Below are 20422 nucleotides of genomic sequence, written 5' to 3' on the forward strand. Positions count from 1 at the left end.
TTCCTTCCTTACCTGTTAAAATTTTATCCAATTGGTGTGGGATCTGGTTTATTCCGTGTTCTTCCATATCCTTACTATGTTTAGATTGGATCTGTAAATATGGCCACCAATCTATGATTATTCCTTGTTCTTCTAATTCTTCTCTTGATTTGAGGATTCCTTGGTTATCTAATAATTCTTTGTATCTAATCATCTTTTTTTTAATCCAAGGTGTTAGGGGGATCATTGCCTCCATCGGTGAAATCCAATTTGGGATTTTCCTATAGTGTCTTTTTTTTACTTTTTCTCACGTCCAAATCTGTGCATCTCTTATCTGATGTTGATAAAAATATGTGTGTGTTTTCTTGTATTTTCCCCATAAAAAGGCATGCCAGCCAGCCTGTAGGTCATGCTCTTCAATCATTAAAACCCTTTTATTGTCTAGGTTTATCCAATCCTTGATCCAGAGTAGTCCAGCTGCTTGGTAGTAAATTTCCCATTTTGGGAGCCCAAGTCCACCTCTACTTCTACTATCTTGTAAAATTTTCGTGTTTATCCATGCTTTTTTGCCTGACCAGATGAATTATTATTTTATCTAATTCTTCAAAAAAAATTCTCTAATTTTATCGGGACTGTTTGGAATAAATATAATAATCTTGGTAATGTATTCATTTTGATCAACGCAATCCTTCCTAATAATGATAATTGTAATTTCCCCCAGGTCACAAAATCTTTCTTCATTTGTAGTATCAGTTTTTTATAGTTATCTTCTTTTATTGAGGAGCACCTTGTGGTAAGCCAGATTCCTAAATATTTGATCTTTTTTGCAATTTGCAATTCCAGATTCTCTTCTAATTTCCTTTTCTGTTTTTCCGTTAGGTTTTTGACTAACATTTTGGTCTTTTCTCTATTAATTTTTAATCCTGCCACTATTCCGTATTTTTCTATTTCGTTTATCAAAATATTTCCTCTCTCTAGTGGTTCCTCTATAAAAAAGACCAAATTGTCCACAAATTATTATTATTATTATTTATATACTGCTTTAAGTGCAAGCACTCTCTAAGCGGTGTACACCAGTAAGCAATGTATATATATATTTACATTGCCTCCAACAATCTGGGTCCTCATTTTACCTACCCCGGAAGGATGGAAGGCTGAGTCAACCTTGAGCCGGTGAGATTTGAACCGCTGATCTGCTGAACACAGTCAGCTAAAGTGGCCTGCAGTACTGCACTCTAACTGCTGCGCCACCTCGGCTCTTATATTCTTATGCCTGTGTCTTATATTCTTCTGTCTTAACCTGTACCCCTTTTATCTCTTTATTAGTTCTAATTTAAGTTAATAGCACTTCTAAAGTCAAAATAAAAAGTAGAGGACATCCCTGTCTTACTCCTTTATTTATTTCAAACCTTTTTATATTATCTCCATTGATTATCATGCTGGCCTTTTTTGTTTTATATATTGCCTTTATCATGTTCTCAAATTTCCTTCCAAATTTCATATCCTCAATCTGTTGGAACATAAATTACCAACTGGGATTATCAAATGCTTTCTGAGCATCTAGAAAAATTTGTTGTTGTTAATTGCGAAGTCGTGTCCGACCCATCGCGACCCCATGGACAATGTTCCTCCAGGTCTTCCTGTCCTCTACCATCTTCTGGACTAGAAAAATTAGTGCTATCTATTTTCCAGGATGTGCTTTGTAATATTCTAAGACATTTAACACCGTTGTCGTATTATTCCTAATTTGTCTTGTGGGTAAAAAACCATTTTGATCTGGGTGTATTATATCCTGTAATATTAGTTTCAATCTTTCTGCAATTATGGTGGTAAAATTTTGTAATCAGTGTTCAACAACGAGATTGGCCTATAATTTTTGATCTGTCTGGGGTCTGTGCCTTCTTTTGGGATAAGGGATATAGTGGCTTCTATCCAGGAGTCTGGTAGTTTGGCTTTCTCCAACACATCACTATACACATCCAATAGTATCTTTTCAAAGTCCTCGTAAAGAGTCTTGTATACTTCCCCTGGCCCCAGGGTTTTATTATTTTTTTGTTTTTGCACTGCAGTTTTTAATTCCAAGGCTATTTTCCCATTCAATATTTCTCTCTGTCCTTCTTTTAATTCTGGCAAGCCATTAGCTTTTAAGTATTGTTTTATAGTCTCCACATCTATTTCCTCTTTTTTATATAGTAACTCAAAATAATTCTGAATTATTTCTTTCTTTTTATCCATTTTGTATTGCGACTCTCCATTTTTATCGTGTAGTTTCTGAATAAATCTTTTCTCTTTCTCTTTTTTTAATTTATAAAAGAGCCATCTCCCAGGTTTATTTGCGTGTTCAAAAAAATTTTGTTTTGCTATTTTCAATTCGTTTGCTCTTTCCTCTTGATCTATCATGTTTAATTTATGTTTAGTCAAAACCATTTCCGTTTTAATCAATTCATCCTGGGGCTCTTTTTGTAATTTAGATTCCAATTTTTTAATCTCTTCCTGGAGTATATTTTACGTCTGCCTTTTCACCTTATTTTTTCTTGCTATATAGGCTATTGCTAAGCCTCTCAAATATGCTTTCGCAGTGTCCCAAATAATTTGTACTGATGATTGTTGTTTTGTATTCTCTTTTTTAAAAAAATCCATTTCTCTTTCTAATCCTTACTATAAATTCTTTTTCTTTCAAAATGCAAGAGTTCATTATCCATCTTCTTCCTACTTTTTTCTGCCCTTTCCAAACTATTTTCAGAGGGTTATGATCGGCCCATATATTTGGCATTATTTCTATTGTCTCTATGTCTTGCCCTACTTCTTCATTCATCCATGTCATGTCTATTCGAGACCAAGATTTATGCGGGTTCAAGAAAAATGTACATTCTTTTTTTTTATTCCGTTTCTTCCACTGATCAGATAGATTAAATTCATGTGCCAAATCAAAGAACGTCCTTGGTAGTGTTTTCTTTTTATTTTTCATATCACTAATATAGTCTTTTTTTACATCTACTACTGCATTATAATCTCCTACTATACAAATATTTCCCTGTCCAATTTCTATAAGTTTCTCATGTAATTTGTAATAGAATTCTTGATTCTCATTTGGTGCATATATTACCACTAACAGCCATGATTTCTGTTCAGTTTGTAATTCTATTGCTAATATTCTTCCATCTGTATCTTGGTACTTCAATTTAGCATTAATTTCTTTTCTGATATAAACCGCTATTCCTCTCTGTTTTTGTTTAGCTAGTGCTGTATATAATACTCCTAATTTGGGGAACTCCAAATATTTCCTGTGCTGTTCTTTGATGTGTACCTCTTGTAAACAAACTATGTCTATATGTTGTTTTGCTAATTTTGTTAGTATTTGTTTTCTCTTTGCAGGTGCATTTAATTCATTTATATTAATAGATATTAGTCTAATCTCATTTTCCATTTTCTACTTGTGTGTTCTATTTGTGTGTTTGTTTTGTTTTTGGACCTACTCCTCTTTCTTTCCTCTGTCCTTTTTCTTCCTTGCTTTCTATCCCTCGTTCTATTTCCCTTACTTCCTGCTGTTGGTCTTCCTGGCTTTTGGATTCCAATTCTTCCTTGCTGCTATTCTCTTCCTCCACTCCTTCCAATTGTTCATAGAATTCTCGTGCCTTCTCTAGGCTGTCTATCTTAATCCTTCTCTCCCTCCATGTTATCAACATCCCCTCCGAGATTAATCATCTAAACGGTATGCTTCTTTTGATTAAATACACACTGAGGAATTTATAATCCCTTCTCTGTTCTCTTATCTTCTTTGGTATCTGTTTTGGAATTTGTATTTCCACACCTTTATAAATTATTGGATCCTCTCTTGTAATTTTGTATATCTCTCACCTTTTTCCTAGCAAATCTAATATGTACTTCTCCTGGAAGTCTGTTGCGTCTGGCATAATTTGTATGGATTCTGTATGCTCATCTATCTCTATCAATATCTCTTGTTTGTCTCTTTGTAGGGCCTCAGCAATCAATTCCACCATGATAGCACCCAAATCCTCTTCCTTATTTATTTATTTATTTATTTACAAATATTTATATGCCGCCCAATCCCAAAGGACTCAGGGCGGCGTACAAAGTTAAAAACAGTCATAAAACAATAAAATAAAATAATCCAGTCATACCGCGAGTCCGATCATATCCCGGCCCGCCAAGGACATCAGCCCCAGGCCTGCCGGAACAGGAGAGTTTTAACGGCTTTCTTAAAGGCCGGCAGGGTGGGAGTGGTTCGAACCTCGGGGGGAAGTTGATTCCACCAGGTCGGAGCCACCACAGAAAAGGCCCTTCCCCGAGGGCCCGCCAGCCGACATTGTCTGGCCGACGGGACCTGAAGGAGGCCCAATCTATGGGACCTCACCGGTCTCTGGGAGCTATGCGGCAGAATGCGGTCCTGTAAGTAACCTGGCCCTATGCCCTGAAGGGCTTTAAAGGTGATAACCAACACCTTGAATTGCGTCCGGAGACCCACAGGAAGCCAGTGCAGCTCGCGGAGGATAGGTGACACATGGGCGTACCTTGGCGCGCCCACAATCGCTCTCGCGGCTGCATTCTGAACCAACTGCAGCCTCCGAACGCTCTTCAAGGGTAGCCCCATGTAGAGCGCATTACAGTAATCCAGTCTTGAGGTGACAATGGCATGAGTGACCGTGAGTAGAGCCTCCCAGTCCAAATAAGGCTGCAACTGGTGCACCAGGCGAACCTAGGCAAAGGTCCCCCTGGCCACAGCCGATAGATGTTGTTCCAAATTTAGCTGTGAGTCCAGGAGGACACCCAAGTTGCGTGCCTGCACTGAGGGAGGTAAATTTGCCCCCCCCCCCAGGACTAAAGATGGACCATCCAGTTGGCCTTTGGGAGGCAAGACCCAGAGCCACTCGGTCTTGTCAGGGTTGAGTCTAAGCCTGTTCACCCCCATCCAGACCCTCACATCTTCCAGGCACCGACACATCACGTCGACTGCTTCACTGAAAGGACACGGAGTGGAGATATACAATTGGGTATCATCAGCGTACTGATGATACCTCACCCCGTGTCGCCGAATGATCTCACCCAGCGGTTTCATGTAGATGTTAAAAAGGAGGGGGGACAGGACCGAGCCCTGAGGCACCCCATAATCGAGGCGCCTAGGGGTCGATCTCTGTCCACCCGCCAACACCGACTGCGACCTGTCAGAGAGGTAGGAGGAGAACCACCGCAATACGGTGCCGCCCACCCCCACCTCTCCGAGACGACGCAGAAGGATACCATGGTCGATGGTATCGAAAGCCGCTGAGAGGTCAAGAAGCACCAGGATAGAGGAATAACCCCTATCCCGGGCTCGCCAGAGGTCATCGGTCAGTGCGACCAAAGCAGTCTCAGTGCTGTAGCCGGGCCTGAAACCAGATTGAAAAGGGTCCAGATAATTGGTTTCATCCAAGGATCGCAAGAGTTGAGACGCCACCACCTTCTCTACAACCTTCCCCACAAAGGGGAGGTTGGAGACGGGACGAAAGTTCTTCAAAACAGCTGGGTCCAGGGAAGGCTTCTTGAGGAGGGGCCTCACCACCGCTTCCTTTAAAGGTTGCGGGAAAGACCCCTCCATCAAGGAGGCGTTGATTATCGCCTGGAGCCAGCCTCGTGTCACCTCCCTACTGGCAGAAACCAGCCAGGAGGGGCACGGGTCCAATAAACAGGTGGCGGCATTCATTGCCCTCACGGCCTTGTCCACTTCATCAGGGGTCACAGGCTCAAACTCGCTCCAGATAACATGACTAAGACCAGCCCCTGGCAACTCGGCTGGCACTGCCCAGTCGGAGTCCAGGTCTCTCTGAATCTGAGCGATTTTGTCCGACAGAAACTGAACAAACTCCTCAGCTCTCCCCTGCAAGGGTTCCTCCGCCTCCTCCACTTTAAGAAGGGAGCGGGTCACCCTAAACAAGGCGGCCGGGCGAGATTCTGCGGACGCAATAAGTGCGGAAAAGTGAACACGCTTTGCCGCCCTTATCGCCACTAAATAAGTCCTAATATAGGCTCTTAATAGTGATCGGTCAGATTCAGAGTTACTGGCCCTCCAACGTCGCTCTAGATGTCTCTTGTGGCGCTTCATCTCCCGGAGCTCCTCAGTAAGCCAAGGAGCCCTCCGGGGACCACCACCACAGAGAGGTCGCAAAGGCGCAATTCGATCCAGGGCCCCGGACGCCGCCTCATTCCAGGCCGCAACCAGGGACTCGGACGAGTTGTGGACAAGGGAGTCAGGTATTTCCCCAAGCTCCTCCTGGAACCGGTCTGGGTCCATTAGGCGCCTGGGGCGGAACCACCTAATCGGCTCCCTCTCCCTGTGATGGGGGAGTGATGCTCTGAAGTCCAGCCTCAATAGGAAATGATCTGTCCATGACAAGGGCGAGATCTCTATTCCCCTTAATTCCAGATCATGTCTCCATTGCCCCGAGAGAAACACAAGGTCGAGTGTGTGACCACCCCTATGAGTTGGATCCTGAATTACCTGGGTCAGGTCCATGGTTGCCATGGAAGCCATGAACTCCTGCACCGCCTCTGAGCGATCGCCGAATGATGGCAGGTTAAAGTCCCCCAGTAGTATAAGTCTGGGGAACTCCACCGCCAACCCGGCTACTGACTCCAGCAACGCAGGCAGGGCTGTTGCAACGCAGCTGGGAGGTAGGTACGTCAGCAGCAAGCCCAACTGAACCCGCGAACCCAACTTCAATAGGAGGGACTCACACCCAACAATCTCCGGGGCAGGAATCCCACGAGGACTCAAGGACTTCCGAGCGATGACTGCCACTCCCCCACCCCTGCCCTGATGTCGAGGCTGATGAAGCACCACAAACCCGTCCGGGCACATCTCCGAGAGGGAAACACCCCCCTCAGGGCCCAGCCAGGTTTCGGTTATACATGCCAGGTCCGCCCCGCTGTCCAATATTAAATCACGGACAAGGGGGGCTTTGCTGACAACAGACCTGGCATTAAGCAACAGCAGCCTACAATCAGGGCCCTGTACTCCCCTGTCACCAGTACTACAGGATGAGCCTTTTGAGGGGCCGGAACAAGGAATCGCTCTAACATAGCGAGTCCTCGTTCCCCAAAGATGGCCTGCCCCTCGGCTCCCGCCGTATCTACCCATCCCAGTCATGACCGGGATGCTCCGACCTTCTCCCCTCCCCGGAATACCCCCACCCTCACCAGCCTTCTCCCTTCCTGACCAGACTCGCTTTCCATACAAACCGAGCCCAAGGGTAAGTCCTGCCCCCCCTCTACTTTTGCTATTGCACTCAGCAGAGGGGGTACCAGGCTCCACCCCCGACTCCACCATACTCATACCTCAAACACTCAATACACATTCACACTCAATTTATATACATAAAAAAGTAAAAATTTTCACATTCATACGCCCTAAGTACAATAATAAATTTATATATAACAGGGCCACCATTCATATACATGCATACTCACACCCACAACAAACATTCTCTAAAAAATAGTATTGCCCCTCTGTATCCCAGGCTGGTCCAATGTGGCCGGCTAGATGGTCATTAGGTACTTGTCTTGGGGCAGACCGTACTTGGCCTTATGCTCCTCAAAGAGCTTCTCCTCTACCACATTTTGAAATCGTAGGTAGAATGCCGCCCTATCCTTTTCTAGATGGATGATCGATTCCTCCATTTTTTTATTAGTTGCCATCATTTCTGTATCTAATGTATCAACTTTTTTCCCTACTTTATCCAACCCTACTTCTACTGTCTAAATTCTTGCTTCATTTTTCTCAATCGTATAAGTTCCAGGCAACTTTCAAATCCTCTTTCCATATATTCACTTCCATTCATTCTTCTGAGAGAGTTATATTCTGCCAGCTTTTCATATACAACTCATATATTTTGTTCCTGTAGTCATATTTGCTGTTGTTAGTTGCAAAGTCGTGTCCGACCCATCATGACCCCATGGACAATGTTCCTCCAGGCCTTCCTGTCCTCTACCATCTTCTGGAGTCCATTGAAGCTCATGCCTACTGTTTCAGTGACTCCATCCAGCCACCTCATTCTCTGTCGTCCCCTTCTTCTATTGCCCTCAATCTTTCCCAGCATTAGGCTCTTCTCCAGTGAGTCCTTCGTTCTCATTAGGTGGCCAAAGTACTTGAGTTTCAACTTCAGGATCTGTCCTTCTAAAGAGCAGTCAGGGTTGATCTCCTCTAGGACTGACTGGTTTGATTGCCTTGTAGTCCAGGGGACTCGCAGGAGTCTTCTCCAGCACCATAGTTTAAAGGCCTCAATTCTTTTGCACTCAGCCTTTCTTATGGTCCCACTTTCACAGCCATACATTGCAACTGGGAAAAACATGGCCTTGACTATATGTACTTTTGTTGGTAGGGTGATGGGGCGTTGTCTTACCTGAACGCCTTTTCTCAGCAGGATGATGACAGACTAGGTCAAAACTTTGGCCACACCCTTCCTTTGGGCGTGACTCCAGGTTTGATTGAGACGAGAGTTGTTTGTTGAATTCTATGTAGTAGCTCCTTGTTAGACACCTGCCTAGACCATCTATCTGGGGGTGTGTGGACTCTACATCATCCTGCTGAGAAAAGGCGTTCAGGTAAGACAACGCCCCTTCTCCAGCAGGATGGCTGTAGAGTCCACTGGATGGGACATACCAAAGCCCTCATGTCCCCCTGGGAGGGAGTGTCTAGGCCACTGAATCCTGAGCAGAGACAACTTGCTGTAGCACTCTTCTACCAAAGGCAGCATCCGCTGCAGCAAAGGAGTCTAAGCGGTAATGCTTAACGAATATGGAGGGAGAAGAACAAGTTGCGGCCTTACAAATCTCTTCCACCGAGGCTTGTGTGGACCACGCTGCTGACGTGGCCGCACTGCATGTTGAATGAGCAGTCACGTGTGGGGGCACTGGAATTGCCTGAGAGACATAGGCTTGGGCTATACAAGCTCTGATCCACCTACCTATGGTAGAAGATGAAACCTTCTTCCCCATAGTTGATGGTTGGAAGGAAACAAATAGAGCTTCCGTCCTGCGGAAAGACGAAGTGCGCTTTACGTAGTAACATAGCGCTCTACGCACGTCCAGTTTGTGCCATCTATGTTCTAGCCTGTGTTTGGGATTTGGACAGAAATCAGGAAGAGTCAGTTCCTGAGATCTGTGGAAGATGCTGTTTACCTTCGGAATGAATGCAGGGTCCGGTCTGAGGACCACCTTGTCCTTGAAGAAGGTACAGAGATCCTTCCTGACTGATAATGCTGCTAGTTCTGAGATTCTTCTTGCTGAAGTGATAGCCACTAGAAAGATTACCTTTAAGGACAGATGATGGAGAGAACATGAGTCGAGAGGCTCAAATGGGGCTGATGTCAAGGCTTGAAGAACTTTAGGCAAGTTCCAGGAAGGATACCTGTGTATGACAGGAGGTTTGGTATTGACTGCTCCCTTTAAAAAGGCACTAATCGCCGGATGTTGCGACAGAAAAGTTAAGTTGTCACAGGTAAGGACAGTTGAGAGGGCCGCTACCTGTCTATGAATGGTGTTGACTGATAGGCCCTTATTAAGTCCTTCTAACAGGTAGTCTAAGATATTGGGAATAGTCACTGAAATTGGATCTAGGTGATGTAGAGAGCACCACCTGCAGAACCCTTTCCATGTAGCATCGTAGATCCTGTTTGTCGAAGGTCGTCTTGATGCTTGAATGATCGATATCACCCCTGAGGAATAGGATTGCATGGCTAAACTTTGCCGCTCAAATGCCAAGCGGCTAGTTGCAGCCACTGAGGGTCTGGATGTAAAAGCTTGCCCTGACTATCACTCGATCCGGGGGAATCTTCCACGGGGGTGATATTGAGAGATCCACAAGGTCTGCAAACCACGGACGCCGTGGCCAGTGGGGAGCAATCAAGAGTACTTCTGCACCTTCCAGGATCAACTTGCGTATGGTCGCCTGTATCAATGGGAGTGGTGGAAAGGCGTACAGGAATTGCGCCGGCCACCGACACCTGAGAGTGTCCATTCCTTCCGACCCCGGAGTCGGGAATCTGGAGAAGAACCTGGGTATTTGTGTGTTCTTCGGAGTGGCAAATAGGTCCAGGTGCAGTCGCCTGAACCTCCTGGAGATCTCCTCGAACAGAGCCAGATCCAGACGCCATTCCGAGTGGTCCACCTTGGCTCTGCTCAGGGAGTCTGCCTGGAGATTTGCCTCCCCTGAGATGTGTTCCGCTCTGATGGAACCCAACTTTGCTTCCGCCCACCGAGCTAGAGCTGATGCCTCCTGCATCAGTTCCACGGATCGTGTTCCTCCCTCCCTGTTGACATGGGCCTTTGTCTGTTAGAACGAGAACGTGTCTTCCCGTTACTGTGTGGGAGAACTGACGTAGAGCCAATTGATGCTGTGAGTGAGGTCCGATTGATTCCACTGGCCCTGAGCTATCTGAGTTCCCAGATGGGCTCCCCATCCGAATAGACTCGCATCTGTCGTGAGCGTGACCCGGGTCGGCTCCCTGAAGATGATTCCCTTGAGCATCGTGGGTGATATCCACCAATTCAGGGACCTCAGTAAGACCCTCCTGCTGGAGGTACTGAGGTTCCTTCTCTGATAAGGGAGGAGGAACCACTGCAACTCCTTTGAGTGGAATCTTGCCCACGGCACAATGCCCATGCAAGATATCATTTTCCCCAGAAGTTTCGAGAGCTGTATCAAAGGTACTCTCTTGTCTCTCTGAAGCTGATGAACCAGCTTCGAGATGCTGCTTCGACGCTCCTGGGAAAGATATACCCTGCACTGGGATGAGTCTATCACTGCTCCCAGATGCTGAAGCCTCCTTGTGGGAGTGAGATGGCTCTTTTCGAAATTGACTGAGAATCCGTGATCCTGCAGGACGCGGATTATGGTCTGGAGGTCTGATCTTGCTTGCTCGTGTGAACTGGATTGAATCAAAATGTCGTCCAGATAAAACTATACGCGCACCAGCATCAACCTGAGATGGGCCGCTATGACTGCTAGAATCTTGGTAAATACCCTTGGAGCTGAGGAGAGTCTGAAGGGTAGAGCCCTGTACTGGTAATGCCGGTTTGCGTAGGTAAATCTGAGGAACTTGCGGTATTTGGGATGGATGGGAATATGCAAGTATGCCTCCGTAAGATCTATTGAGGATAGGAGGTCTCCCTTCCTGATACTGGCCAAGATGGACTTTAGCGACTGCATCTTGAACCTCCTGTAGGTTACAAAATAATTCAAACCCTTTAGGTCCAGTATCGCCCTCCACCCTCCTGATGTCTTTGGGATCACAAAGAGGATGGAGTAGAATCCTTTCCTTTCCTTTTCCTTTGGTACCCTTTCTATGGCCTGAATTGACAAAAGGTGTGCAATGGCCGAGGTTACCAACCTTGCTTTGGATGTCTTTCTGGAAATGGGACACCTGATGAATCGGTTTGGTGGGGGAGAGTAAAACTCTAAGGTCAGGCCATGCCTGATTGTTTCCAGTACCCAGGCATCGGTGGTGGTCTGCTCCCAGACCTCGATGAAGTTCCCTAACCGACCCCCTATGGGAGTGTCTTGCCTGGCGTCACTTGGAACGTTTAAAGGGTCGGGCTCCCGATCCTCTGAAGGGATGCCTGGATTGGAATTGGCCTCTGCCTCCCATGCTTGGATGATCCTGGGAACGATCCTGTCTTGAATAGAAGGATCGTGAGCCTCTAGACCAGTCCCAGGATTGCCCTGATCGAAAGGGCTGTCTCCAGTCCCAGGAGTTTCCTGGGCGGAAACCTTGTCTCCGGAATTCTTGAGTGCCTCTCCTATCCAGCTTCTTTGATGGGTGGACTAGAATCTTTCTCTTGTCCCTGCTCTCACTTACATGTGGATCCAAAATGGATCCAAACAAGAGTGACCCACTGTACTTGGACGTTGATAGCCGCCACTTGGCCTTTAGGTCTGTTTTCCAATTTTTAAGCCACAGTAGTCTGCGGGAGGCTACTGTGGCAGCAATTGACCTTGCTGCATACTTGGTTGCGTGAAGTGAGGCGTCGGCCATAAATTGTGAGGCAGCCAGTATTTTGGCCAAAGTTTGGTGAGTTCTGACCTGATCAGGAGGTACAGTGGTTTGAAGCTCGCGAAGCCACATAATACAGGCCCTGGCGAAGAATGACGAGGAAGTTGCCGCCTTGGCCGCCCAGGCTGCGGCCATGTGGGAGCGACGGAGGGAGTGCTCAAATTTCTTGTCCTCTGGTTTCAAGGCCTCCACCATGTCTCCTGGAATCGCAGAAGTGGAGAATAATGAAATCAAAGGACTATCTACTGTGGGAACCTCTAGCATGTCTGAAAAGGAAGGAGACACATTAAATAGTTTCCTCTCCACAGTGTTAGGTGTAGGTGGAGTTGCTAGGGAAAACCATTGCTCCTCTACAGAGGAGCGGAAAACCTCTGGACAAGGAATGTACTTATCCTGTGCTACTTTTTTGGCAAAAAGGGGGTTTGCCTCCTTACTTGTGGAAGGATTTTCCTCCTGAACTGAGGTTAGATTGACCGTAGAGACTGCCTTTATTAAAAGTGATTTGAGAAGAGCTGGATCAAAGAGGCTAGAGTTTGTTGCCTGCTCAGGAGTGGTCTCCTCGTCCTCCGAAAGGGGCATGTCATTCATGTCCAGATCTATTGATTCCCCCTCTCCTATTTGAGAGGAGGTCTCAGAGATATTTGTAGCCGGAGCCTTATTTCGTTCCATAAGGGATGGTTGAAAGGTTATCTGACCTTTAGAGGCCATAAACTGGGAAAAGGCATCCTGCATGAATGCCTGAAATTGGGCGGACCATATGTCCTCCTGAGCTTTGTCATTGGACGCAGCTATAGTGGGAGTATGGTCCGGTGATGATGCTGGTGAGGAGGAGTGAGAGGAATCCATCTGTTCGGTTTCCCCCAGAGGAGACCAATTTCTAAGGACTTCCTGGGAAGTAGGTTCTGGTATAGGGGCCACCAATGGGGCAGGGGAAACCATGTTTGCCTCATTGGATCTGGTTCTCTGAGCCCTGGAGAATTGTCTTTCTAGAGCCAAATGTCTCCTCGAGACCTCTCGCTCAGCTGTTTTGGAGGGTCCCCTTTGAGTAAGGTGCTTTGTTTTGGCCTTCTTCTTCCCCCCCACATCAGATTCTGTGGATCTGTGCTTTTGTTGTTGTGGGGGGGGCAGTTGGGGACCCTGTGTAGCTGAATACGAGACACTGTCTGCCATTGTGGCCAGGTACCCCGAGTAGGCAATACCTGGAGTGGGGGGAAGTCAGAAACGCGCAGATCAGATGCAGAGTTTGTAGGCTACAAGCCTGACTCTGAAGTCAAACAATGGCCGAACAGACAGGTACTTTTCTGAAAGGAAAGGTCCTGCAAGGCCGGTGACAAAGGGTCACCTTAGAGAACAGCTGGAATAAATTGGAATTTCCTCACACTCCTCCAGCAAGGATAGTGGATGACAATAGCCACAAGCTTGATGAAAGATGATTATTTGAAGTAATTAATTTGCCCCCCAATGATTGGGCTGTTAAAACAGACCCACGGGTGTTTGATAAAACTCTATTTCTCTCTCTCTTATTATTCTTATTATTCTTATTATTCTTATTAATATATATATATAATATATATATATATAACTATTCACAGAAAGGGAAAGAACACCCAAAATGGCGCTGAGAAGAGAGACCATGCCCCTTAACTGCCAACTGCCAGGTTCTAAATGACACGAGGCTCAAAATGGCGATTTGCAGCCTTAACTGCGAGTTTGCAAGCTGAGGTAATCAGTAGGGAGAAACTGAAGGAGGGAATCCGAAAGGGGAGCTCCCTTTCAACTACTGCAGTCTGCTTGGCTCCTTATTTGGGTAATCAGCTGTTCTTTGTGTCTCAGCTGAGGTGACCCAGGAAGCAGCTTCTACTTTAAAGAAAAAAGCCTCCATATATCTCAGACAGGCGATCCGCGGATCAGCCAGTCGTTCCAGAGCCGCGGAAGCTTGCGCTTCACAGCTGGGGGGAAAGGAGCTCCGCTGCTGATCTGCAAGACTCCGAGATCTGGCAATAACTAAGGGCTGGCTCGATACGCTCACCACATTGATTGGAATCCCCCAGGGCTCGAGGATTTGACGGAAAGCTCGGAGCTCCGAGCTACAGAGAGGAAAACGACTTCCTGTATAACTTCTGCTACCAGGTGATTGTCAGAGAGCGAAGAATTTGCCTCAAATTTTTGACTGTCTAAGGAGCTAAAATATTTGCTGTTAACGGGCTCAAGACTAAGTCAAAACTGGGGTCAAGCCCAAAGGAAGGGTGTGGCCAAAGTTTTGACCTAGTCTGTCGGGCGGGAAGGCTATCATGGAACCCATCCAGTGGACTTTACAGCCATGCTGCTGGAGAAGTCTCTGCTTTTTACTATGCTGCCTAGATTTGCCATAGCTTTCCTCCCCAGGAGCAAGCGTCTTTTAATTTCTTGGCTGCAGTCCCCATCTGTGGTGATCTTGGAGCCCAGGAAGATAAAATGAGTTACTACCTCCATTTCTTCCCTATCTATGTGCCAGGAATTGAGAGGGCCAGATGCCATGATCTTGGTTTTCTTAATGTTGAGTTTCAAGCCAACTTTTGCACTCTCCTTCTTCACCTGCATCAAGAAGCTCTTTAGTTCCTCTTCACTTTCTGCCATTAGAGTGGTATCATCTGCATAGCTTAGGTTGTTGATATTACTCCTGACAATCTTAATTCCAACTTTTGATTCATCTAGCCCTGCCTTTCTCATGATGTGCTCTGCATATAAGTTAAATAGGCAGGGCGACAGAATACAGCCTTGCCGGACTCCTTTCCCAATTTTGAAACAATCAGTGGTTCCGTGTCCAGTTCTCACCATTGCTTCTTGACCCGCAAATAGATTTCTCAAGAGACAAATAAGATGGTCTGTTACTCCCATATCTTTAAGAACTTGCCACAATTTGTTGTGATCCACACAATCAAAGGCTTTAGCATAGTCAATGTGTAGTAATATACTTACCCTCATGCATTTACTTCCTTTCTTCCCTGCATATTTTTTTTGATTCACGTTTGATGCTTTCAAATGATGACCTGCCCCCATTCAGAACTTCTCATCTCCCCTATATCTTTCACTAACGTTTCAGTTTATAATAATAAACAATTATATCAGTTATGTTTTTAATCATTTACTTCCCCTATGAATTTTGCTTCAATGACATTTGAAAACCAACATTTTTGTAAACATATGTTCACCAGAATCTTTCATCCTTTGATGTCCAAATGGCCTAAACATTTTTTCTAAACTCTATGGTCTTTTTCCTACTGTCTATTCATCTCACCATCATCTAAAGCAGTGGTTCTCAACCTTTTTAATGCCGCGACCCCCAACCGGTCGTAAGTCGAGGACTACCCAACCGGTCGTAAGTCGAGGACTTTCCCTGCCCGGGAGTCCCACGCATGCGTGGTGCTGCCCCCTGCACCAGCCGAGGCATAGCTGGCAAGTGGCAGAGATGGCGCAGGCCGACCACCGGCTGGGCCACCAGCTGGCCCAGCCCAAGGGAGGTAAGGCACCCACCAGGCTCCACGCACGCCAGCAACCCTCCCTGCGCCTGCCGGCCTCCCACCTCCCATCCCTGACCCTCTTTTACTTACATTTTTAGTAGTTGCTCACCAGGGAGGGGTGGAAACTTCCAGACAGCTCGCCTTCGCTGCAGACAACTTGCAGCACTGTTTGCAGAATAGGACTTTTGGCGGGCTCAGCAGGGCAGAGACAGCCTGGACAATTCCTATTGGCTTTTGAAAGCCAATAGAATTAGACTCTATTCAAGAGAGTCTATTCTATTGGCTTTAAAGCCAATAGAATAAAAGGGAGTAGCACAGCTAAGGAAAAGGGGAAAAAAATGGCAGACTGCGTTGTTTGGCGACCCCTGTGAAATGGTCATTCGACCCCAAATGGGGTCCCGACCCACAGGTTGAGAACCGCTGATCTAAAAGAATATTTTCCATCTGGATCTCATTCATTCAATATGCTGCATAATTTCTCCAAACCTTATCTCTTATTGTCATTTACTGGAAAGTAACATATAATTATCACCAATCTACAAATTTTACTTTCAACAACCTCAAGAACCAATATGACATAAATTCATACTTTCTGGAATTCATTTAAGCCTTTTTATTAATTAAAATGTCACCTCCATACTCGTACTTATCAACACCATTCTATTCTTAATTTCACAGGCGTACATAACATCAGTCTTCATTTCATTTATTAATTCATGCCTTTCCCATTTATGCTTTTTAGATTCCAATTTGCAATCTTTCACATGCCATGGCTGTGACTAGATGGATTCATCGATACTGACCTCTGCTGCCTATCATGTTGTTGGTAAATTTAGGCTTTTCCATAGAACATTCAAATGAGATTGAATAGTGCTGATTAGGTTACCAGTCTTATTCACACCTGTGCCATATGTAGAGCTCTTGCTAAAACTAGAGGACAATACAGGTCAGTTTTTGAATACTGAAGATTTTTGGATAGTATGCTACAAACACAGATAAAGCCCAATTATTTCCGAAGCATGCGTATATTTTGGTATGAAAGCTAGTATTTCTAACCTGGACAACAGGTCACAAACCAACGTACTACAGGGAGAGCCCACATTTCATACATTCAGTGAAATGAAATACACCTAGGGTTGTAAACTTCCTTTTTAAAAAAGTAAGAAATTATACAGTTGATGACTACAGCTTAATGTCTAAGATTATCCTACAGCATTGTTAATGGGTCTCATCTAAAATAATCACTCTATATATCTGCAGAAAAAGATAGGGTTGTATAGAAAGGATTTTATATTTAGTGTGTAATGCTAATGGTAAAAACTAACTGAGGATTATAAATCCAGAAATACATAGAATAATATGAGCAGATGAATTAAGATATTCCTTTCTGAGGCATTGCTAACTTTAAATTATATTAGCAAGGATTATTCCATTTTCTTTTTATCTTATTGGCTTCAGAAGACTTGCTAAAAGAAAAAAAAGTTCAGTTGAAGCAGTGAAAGCTTTCACTACGTCTTCTGTACTATTAATCTTAAAATAAAAATGCATTAGAGATGTAACTTACTCTGAGCTTACGGCCAAACACATTGACCTTGCCTTGTGCTTGTTCTTTTCGAAATCTCCACTCCACTAAATTCTGTCCATTTTCTCCAGGAAGAGTCATATTTCTTTTTGCTACAGTTGGATTGGCTGTACCTGCTAAAACATGTGGTTCTGTTTGATAGTGTGTATCCAGGCCACTGGCATAGATGATTCTGAGAGACCCATCATATCCAATCTGGTAACTATTTCTTAACTGATCTAAAATGAAACCCAACAAATATATTTCTAAACCATGATTTTTCATACAAAAGTATTAGTAACAGAAATCAAGTCAACATTAATGCAACATTTAGTTGCATTAAAAAAACAAATGTTTATTTTTTAATGCAACTGAATCTCTTAATTTTGGTTATGACCTTTCAACTTTATCTGACTTATTCCAATGTATGACAACTATATATCATAAGAAGCATTATTTTTTACATCCACATGCATCTTTAGAATCATTTTAGAAACAGAGTGTATATAAAAACTTTTAATCAATGTCACTAAATATTTTTTAAACTTTCACTTGCAAATTGCATCCACAACTAGTGAAAGAGTAATCATAAAAATTAGAGACACAAGCATAGAGTTTATGACTTTATTCAGTTGAATTTTCTTCTAAATAGGTATGTATATTATAGCAGATTAAGGCTTTAACCCTATACCGATACAAAATACAGTCTAGTTTTCATCACAATTTGTAATAAATATAGTAGTGTTTTTTCTTTTAATTCATTTTTTTCTCTTGAACACTATTGCTTCATTTAATTTGTTAACATACCTTGGACCATTGTATAGAAAGAATCAATTGAGGATAGGTTTGAAGTGATGCTGACATCATCCTCTCTGCTAGATGATTCAATATCAACAGTAATAGCCCTTTCCATTTCTCCATGTAGATTAGTGACCACTCCAGTTGGAAATGTGACATTGGTCAATCTGCCTTCACTGTCATAGCTAAAACAATTTAAACAAACAAACAAACAAGCATATCAGAAGCAAGAATGAATTATTTTTACTCACTTACTCAAACTAGAAATTTTTGTTGATAACACTGAGGAATTTTGAACTGTGAACGATGAAAAAATAAAGAAATTGTTGAATTTATTCAAAGTTTTTTCAATATATAAAGAAAGCTTGGTAGGGGAAAAAAAACCCAATGGCTCTCATATCTCTTCAGAGTATAACCATCCTATTGCAGTCTAATTTGCTATTTAAAAGAAGTATATTTAATAGGGATAAATTGTTTTATGTTCAGAATTCACTTTCTATAATAAGGGTAGATTTAATTCAATTTTATACAAATATTATATCCAGTGGTTCTGAATGTTTTTTCCCCCTTTTTAATTTAACATGGGCCTTATCTGTTTATGAAGAGAGCGAACTTTGTTCATGTACATTCCTGACAGTATCACATTCTTAATAACACAATAATAAGCTGTGAAAGGAGCACTAATACTGGGCTATTGTGATGCATACATTGGGAACAAAAAACTGAATGGAAAAAGATAAAATTCTGAATATAAAAAGAATAAATGGTACTTGTAACCAAATATTTCAGTATCGAATGCTCCTGTTCACTGTTTGTTTAATCTCCTTTTCTTTCGTGGCACGTCTACTACAATACTACATGTTTTATTTCCTGAGTGATTTGTGTACTCAACATCTTACATCCAGATTGATATTAATAAATATCTTCTGTGGGGATAATTTTCATAAAGCAATAATATACATACAGTATCTTGAAATCCAGAAATAAGAGGAAATAACATGATATCCTGGTCACGTTCTTTTGTGTATAATTTCATATATTATTTATATATTATTAAATATTTAATAATATTTCTAAAAAATACTCACAATAAGTATAATCATTTGCAAATTAATGCAGGGGTTTCCCCTAGTAAAATCTCTGGTACAAGATAATTTTTAGCACATTGCATCTTTAAGGCTATGTATTGGGGAAAACTCCTATTTTGATTTGTACTGCTCTTCAAGTAATTCTTTGTCCTACATAGAATACAGGTAGTCCTCAAGGTATGAACCTAATGCAGCCTGCCCATTAGATTCGTAAGTCAAAAAATTCATCAAATGAATCAGATTCAATTTTATAAATGTTTAAAATCAAATTCATTAATTAAATCAAATGGATTGTTAAATGAATGAAGATCTGACTTACTATTTCCTCCACTTTGTTAATTGATCTCTGCCTGAACTGAGAGGCCTTCCCGCTGCTGCTGCTGCCAACCAGCTGTTTGCTTCCGCTCAGGAACTAAATGCCTGCAAGCAGGCTGCATCTCCTTTTGCAAAAAAAATTTCAGTTGCCACTAATTAGCTTAAGTCTCCTCTGGAGGGCCGCACAAGTGTCCCCTGGCCTCAGATCTGGGTGGCAGCGGCCTGGAAAAGGCCTCCGGCTCGCGGATCCAGCCTCCGGAGGCACGCAGAAATGTCCCCAGACTTCGGTTCCGTTCTCTGTTGCAGAGAACAGAGGCCTAAAGTACCATGAGATCACGCAAGATCAGCAGCGTGTGATTTTGCCCCACTGATCTTATGTGATGTTGTATTACTTCAGGCCTCCATTCTCTGCAAACACACCAAAGGCCTGGAGCAGCCAAGAAAGTGAAGGATCTCGATCTTCGCAGAGTACTGAAAGCCTAGCGCCTAGGAGACCCGGGGCGAGGGTGGGGAATAATCAGGGTGAATGTTGCAGTGTCACGGCAGTGAATGACTGCCGTGGCGCTGCAATATTTGTAATTTTGAGATTTGCTCATAAGCACTGGGGGGGGGGGCTTATTGCGTAACTTCAAACTTTTGCTAAGGGAACGCTTGCAACTCAGGAATTATCTGTAAATGCAAACAGCACTTGAATATAATGTCCCCAAGGTGCTTTTGCAAATGGAAACTAGACTTTCTTGTTTTTCTTTGAAGACATTTTGCTTCTCATCCAAGAAGCTTCTTCAGCTCTGACTGGGTGGTGGGAATGGAATGGAAAGATTTATATTCCTTGTAGACAGCTAGTCATTTGCATTCTTTTAGAGAGTTATTGAGGCCACTCGGAGGTTTGCCTGTGTCCTCAGAGTCACCTGAGCAGTGCAAATGGGTGTGGAGCCTTCTTGGAACTGTTGAAAGGACTGCATTGTAGACTGAAGATAGATGGTGTCATTCAAGCTTCTTGGATGAGAAGTGAGATGTTTTCAAAGAAAAACAAGAAAATCCAGTTGCCTCTTGAAAAAGCATCTTTGGGATAACCATGATTGAGAATCTCCATATAAAAGCACTTGTAGAACACAGCTAGAAAGAAAACAGTTT

At 43.7% G+C, this 20422-nt stretch overlaps 1 protein-coding gene across 14 annotated transcripts in view; it reads right to left on the reverse strand.

Moving 5' to 3' along the window:
• Positions 1-20422, reverse strand: part of TENM3 (teneurin transmembrane protein 3) — a 565275-nt gene that overhangs the window by 17410 nt on the left and 527443 nt on the right. For all 14 annotated transcript variants that reach the window (XM_039336655.1, XM_039336657.1, XM_039336656.1 and 11 more), the window contains 2 exons: positions 17895-18070; positions 17091-17326 (listed from right to left, as the gene is read on the reverse strand). In XM_039336655.1, coding sequence (XP_039192589.1) covers positions 17091-17326; positions 17895-18070 — 412 coding nt within the window. The remainder of the gene's footprint in view (positions 1-17090; positions 17327-17894; positions 18071-20422) is intronic.

This window comes from Crotalus tigris, unplaced genomic scaffold, assembly GCF_016545835.1.
Source record: "Crotalus tigris isolate CLP2741 ecotype Arizona unplaced genomic scaffold, ASM1654583v1 scf7180000017666.379230911805:20528666, whole genome shotgun sequence".
In the NCBI taxonomy this organism is placed as follows: Eukaryota; Metazoa; Chordata; class Lepidosauria; order Squamata; family Viperidae; genus Crotalus; species Crotalus tigris.